The sequence below is a fragment of the Hyla sarda genome, chromosome 12, assembly GCF_029499605.1.
Source record: "Hyla sarda isolate aHylSar1 chromosome 12, aHylSar1.hap1, whole genome shotgun sequence".
Classification (NCBI taxonomy): Eukaryota; Metazoa; Chordata; class Amphibia; order Anura; family Hylidae; genus Hyla; species Hyla sarda.
In genome coordinates this window covers 47,480,165-47,486,113 of record NC_079200.1, presented here as the reverse complement: position 1 = coordinate 47,486,113, position 5,949 = coordinate 47,480,165, and the positions used below count along the sequence as shown (strand labels likewise).

The 5,949-nt window shown below is 44.0% G+C and overlaps 1 protein-coding gene across 1 annotated transcript; it reads left to right on the top strand.

Annotated features, from left to right (window-relative positions):
* Positions 1-3,577: 3,577 nt before the first annotated feature.
* Positions 3,578-4,946, top strand: LOC130296725 (acid-sensing ion channel 2-like). Its single transcript, XM_056548589.1, has one exon. It carries the CDS (start codon positions 4,249-4,251, stop codon positions 4,915-4,917), a length of 669 nt encoding a protein of 222 aa, XP_056404564.1. The 5' UTR covers positions 3,578-4,248; the 3' UTR covers positions 4,918-4,946.
* Positions 4,947-5,949: the final 1,003 nt, after the last annotated feature.

The window sequence follows — 5,949 nt, the reverse complement described above, 5'->3', positions numbered from 1 at the left end:
ACACTGAGGAAAAACAGGGCTCTGTACACTGAGGAAAAACAGGACTCTGTACACTGAGGACAAGCAGGGCTCTGTGCAGTGAGGACAAGCAGGGTTCTGTACACTGAGTACAAGCAGGGCTCTGTGCACTGAGAAAAAAGCAGGGCTCTGTGCACTGAGGACAAGCAGGACTCTGTGCAGTGAGGACAAGCAGGGCTCTGTATACTGAGGACAAGCAGGGCTCTGTGCAGTGAATACAAGCAGGGCTCTGTACACTGAGGACAAGCAGGGCTCTGTACACTGAGGACAAGCAGGGCTCTGTGCAGTGAGGACAAGTTGGGCTCTGTACACTGAGGACAAGCAGGGCACTGTACACTGAGGACAAGCAGGGCTCTGTACACTGAGGACAAGCAGGGCTCTGTACACTGAGGACAAGCAGGGCTCTGTACACTGAGGACAAGCAGGGCTCTGTACACTGAGGACAAGCAGGGCTCTGTGCATTGAGGCTCTATGACATGTCCCCTGCTCACATAGCAAAAGGATTGACAAACCAGGAGTCTGCACAGAGCCCTTCTTGTCCCGTCCTCTCTTCTTGTATTTTGTCTCCACACAGAGACACATAGGCAATGGCTACAGGGACAAACATTTTATTACCCAAAAATATAAAAAAAAATTCAACCAATGTATATTACATATACAATATACATATTATGTTATTATATAGATTATATACAAAGTTTTTGCAAAGGACAGGTACACTTTAAAGACAATCTGTCAGCTGCCTTCATGTTTCAAACTGCTGACACTGTTAGGTAGCTGTTAGGGTAAGGCAGTGTTTTCCAACCAGGATGCTTCCAACATTGCAAAACTACAAGTGGCGTAAGAAGGACACATGGTACCTTTCATATATAGGTCTGTGTTTCCATTATATATACAGCGCCCCCCCCCCCCCCCCGCCCCGACCTACGATGGCCCCGACATACGATTATTTCAACATACAATGGCCTCTCAGAGGCCATCGCATGTTGAAGGCAGCATCAACATACAATGCTTTTGTATGTCGGGGCCATCGCATAAACGGCTATCCGGCAGCGCAGATTGCTTCAGCTGCCACCGGAAAGCCGTTTACGGTGCCCCGTGTGGTCTGGTGATGATCACTTACCTGTCCTCGGGGCTCCGGTGCGTCCTCTTCGGGGTCCCCTGCATCGCTGTTGCTCTCCACCATCGTTATCACGTCACTGCGCACGAGTGAGGATGCTGAGGAAGCAGAGGCCTTGCCGGAGCGTCGGGGACACCCCGGGGACGCGGCGACAGCGATTTAAGGCAACATCCAGGGCAGCGGTGACGAGCGGTGGCGGTCTGGAATGGTGGGGACACGCCCAGTTTAGAAGAGGTTTGCTATGGGGATTTGCTTCTAAACTGGGCGTTTCCCGAGACACGTGTCATCCGAGAGCACTTAGACAGAAAAGAACAACCTTAACTTCAGAAGCTCATAAGTAATGAAAGGATGAAGATTTTTTAATAGAAGTAATTTACAAATCTGTTTAACTTTCTGGAGCCAGTTGATATATAAAAAAAAGTTTTTTCCTGGATAACCCCTTTAAGCACTATGAATAAAGATAAGTTAGTACAGTCAATGTAAGGCTTTTGGATAATACGTAATTATAATTATTTGTATTATTATTACCACTACTATGACTAATACTAATTTAATATGGGTTTTGGCAGATCAATGTTGAGAGGTTAGTATTTTTCTTTTCTTAGTACAGCGCCTTTTAGATTTATCACCGCAAAGTCTTATTTTTATTTTTTTTTTGCAATTAAGCTTGAAATTTTTTTTGTAACTAGGACACAATCATCAACAATAAATAGGTTTTCAAGGCTTATAAGACTTTTTTTTTTTAAATTAGCAAGTAGATCAACATGGTAAAGAAGTTGTACAGTCCAATTTAGCTGGCGGAAAGGAGGGCAATGCACGGTGAGTTACTACATTTCCATGCACCACGGGTCAACCTCTAGGCCAGTGGTATTCAACTTGCGGACCTCCAGATGTTTCAAAACTACAACTCCCAGCATGCCCGGACAGCCGATGGCTGTCCGGGCATGCTGGGAGTTGTAGTTTTGCAACATCTGGAGGTCCGCAGGTTGAAGACCACTGCTCTAAGCTGACCTGTGGTGCACGGAAAGGTAGTAACTCACCGTGCATTGCCCTGCTTTCCGCCAGCTAAATGTAAAAATGATATGCTACTGAAAGCAGACGACAATGAATATTACTATACATGGCTCAGGGCATGGGGCAGCACATGCCATACTCAGCATTTACTGCACAGAGAGTCATAGTGGGATAGAATCATCTTGCCTCACGTGTCAGAATCAGTAGTAGTGTTGATCGGCATAGGCCATATTCGAATTCGCGATATTTTGCGAATGTATGGACGAAATTCGCATATTCGTAATATTCGCTTTTTTTTTGCATATGCGAAAAATCGCATATACGAAAATTCCCATATGTGAAAATTTATGAACTTTATAGCAAGTATACCAGTGTAACTTGATAGAAGCAGCAGCAGGGAGGGATCAATATTCGCGAATATTCACACATGCGCAAATGCGAATATTCGCCCAGCGGTCTCACACAGTAGTATTAGAGCCTTCTTTAGACCACACAAGCTGGAAGCAGAGAGGGATGATCACTGTGAAGTGTACTGTGAAAAAAAAAAGTGAATATTCGTAATTTCGAATATATATATAGTGCTATATTCGCGAATATTCATGAATTTGTGAATATGCGATATTCGCAACTAAAATTCCAATTGCGAATATTCGCAAGCAACACTAATCAGTAGGACTCACTGGGGCCAAACTAAAATTGTACACGTGCCCATAGTGTTTATGTAACCACCTAAACATATCACAGTGTTTGTGTGCTAATAGCCAATATCTTGCATTAGCATCACGCTGTTTCCTTTTTTTTTTTCTGTATGTAGACCATTTGTTAAAAAAGCATCCTCCAGGGCTTTATCTGCAGAGATAATGGTTATTTCCAAGATGTATTGAATTAGGGAAAGAGACATGTAATCGGGTTTTTGGAACCCCAGCGAGACTACTCCTGTCAGTTTGAGCCTAGTATATGGTAGTTGCTTTTCGTGACAGCAGGCTATGTGCTTGTCTCTGCTGCCCGTGTTCCTGCATTCTGGGATATTGTAAAGCATAATGAATCTCTTGAGTTATTTTCACTTCACCAGCTCTTCCACTGCTGTCTGTCTGTCCCAGATATTTCCTGCTCTGCAGATTTGCGTGAGATAAGATTTGCGTCATGTAAAAATATACGACCAATCTCTCAATATAGAAATACATTCTGTTGGGTTTTATCTTTTTCTCAAGCCTTCTAATGTATTGGTCCTCCAACATGTAATCACTATACTTATGCCTTTAACTTAGCTTTACAACCTGAATGATTTCTCGGATGCAGTTTACGGCTACCCGGGAGGCATCTAAAATATCCCCCCCCCCCCCTCTCCCTCCACCCAGCACAGTCTTTATATACTGAGGACTTCTACTGATGTGTTGTGGATATTCAGACAAATATATTCACGGAGTGTGATGCTTTTCCAGCTCCCCCACCCCTTTCCCCATCACCTCTGCTGCTCTCGCATTGAGGACGGAATCTGGCACCGTCTGGGTTTTGTGTCAGAGGGAAGATGTGGGTGGGTTGAAGATCTGAGAAAGAGAGATATTAATTGAAACGATTGGTCATCAAGGAAAGAATACTCCGGTGAAATCCACCTCAAGGGAGCCCAGACACTGGCTGCCGCACCAGTTAACACACACAGCTGCACACTGGTGTGAGATCCTTTTTATTCATCAGTCTGCTTGGTTTTGTTTAATCACATTTCTTCCCTGTCTGCGTGTGAGAACGAGGTGGAGATGGAGCAAGAGGGAGAAAGGATGAATTCTGATTCTATTGGACGGTGTCTATTTCTCTCCCCACCCACAGCAGTTCTACCTCACCTTGGTGTCTCCCCACGCACATCCTACCCACCTTATCGCAATGAAGAAATCTACAGCCAGAGTTTCTATGGATTTTATTTATAAACATTTACCCCCAACTAGCGATCGTTGAGTTGACAGCAGGCTTTGCTGGTTGGGAGGGAGAGAGTACTAGGGGACAGCTGCTTCTACTCTGGTATTTCATGTAGAGAGGTTTTAAAAAAACACAACAAAAAAATCAAACTGGAGGTGACAAGGCTGTACCTCCCAAGTGGAAAAATGGATCTGAAGGAGAGCCCCAGTGAGGACAGCCTGGGGAGCCTTCACCCCTCTAGTATTCAGATCTTTGCCAACACGTCCACACTCCATGGGATCCGGCATATATTTGTGTATGGCCCACTGACACTTCGGCGCTTTCTGTGGACAATTGCCTTTCTATGCTCGCTGGGCCTTCTTCTTCTGGAAAGTTCAGAGAGAGTGGCCTTTTACTTCTCCTACCAACATGTTACCAAAGTGGACCAAGTGGTAGCAGAGAGCCTGGTCTTTCCTGCTGTTACCATCTGTAATCTCAACTCCTTTCGGTTCACTAAAATCACGACCAATGATTTGTACCATGCAGGAGAACTTCTGGGGCTTCTTGACGTCAATGGTCATATACTTGAACCTCACTTTGCAGACCCGGAGGTCTTGGCCATTCTTGAAGAGAAGACTAAATTCAAGCAGTTCAAACCGAAAACCTTCTGTATGGGGGAATTCATGGAGCGCACAGGCCATGACCTGAAAGACATGATGCTTTATTGCAAGTTCAGAGGACATGAGTGTAACTACAAAGACTTTCAAACTGTGAGTACTTTTTACCTGGATCTCTCTTTGCTCTTAATGAGCGGACACTGCTATCATTATTGGCCTAAATATTTAATGGAAATTACTTCTATGTTGTTTATATAAAGCTGCTTAGAATACTCTTAAATTGAAATGTCCTATTTAAAATATCTGAAGAACAAATTTTTAAATGTGCAAGTGTCTTCCTGTTGCTTTTTTATATTAAAGGAGAAATCCGGCAAATCCGGCAAAAAAAAAAAAAAAACTTATACCCACAGGATAGGGGATAAGTAGCTGATTGCGGGGGGTCCGAGTGCTGGGACCCAAGTACAGCACTCGGCACTCTTATAGAAATGACTGGAGGGTGTGCAGTCTTCCAGTAGATGACACGCGCTCCTCACTAAGAGAGCTGGTGTCCTGTCCCGAAGATTGAGGAGGGTACCAGCAGTCGGACCCCCACAAGAACGGCTACTTATGCCATATCCTGTGGATAGGGGTTAAGTTTTACTTGTGCTGGAGTTCTCCTTTAATCTGTGTGAGTTTTCTTGAGTCCAGTTGCAGATGATACTGTTGAACCTGAGTGCAGAGGATTAATTGGCTCTTGACGGGCTGTGCATTGGTTCTTGAGATCTTCAGAGTGCCACACGGCCACAAGGCCTGCCAAAGTCCTGTCTAATATAATGCAATGGAAGTCTAAGTTATACACATTTCTGCTTCTCCACTATGTAAAGACAAAGCCAGAGGGCTTAATAAAGACAATTGTATGGCTCAGCTGGAGAGCTGGATCTGTGTAGTGGAGTAGGCCAGGGTCAACAGGTGTCATGCTTGGAACAAATCATCAGATGTATTGAATCAAACAGTGACTGTATTCATATCTATACATATTGATAATGCTATTGAGTGCAATTTATTGTATTTGGGGTTTCACTTCGGAATTCTTGGATATATTCATTCACCTCATTCTAGGTTTTGTACGCTCATTAAAATAGCTGTCTGCCTCTGGTCCATGTCTGTGACATGTTCAGATTTATCGTTTCAGATAGAATCAGAGTTTTGTCATTTGCACAAGCAAGCTGGCTTTTTGACAATACTTTTCACTCTGCTCTGTCATATTAAGAGTTGCCTCCAGCAATTAAATGCTGGCTTATGCTGATTCCT

Bases quoted from the DNA above. Each gene is read 5' to 3' on its own strand.
- LOC130296725 (XM_056548589.1), top strand. From the start codon at position 4,249: ATGGATCTGAAGGAGAGCCCCAGTGAGGACAGCCTGGGGAGCCTTCAC.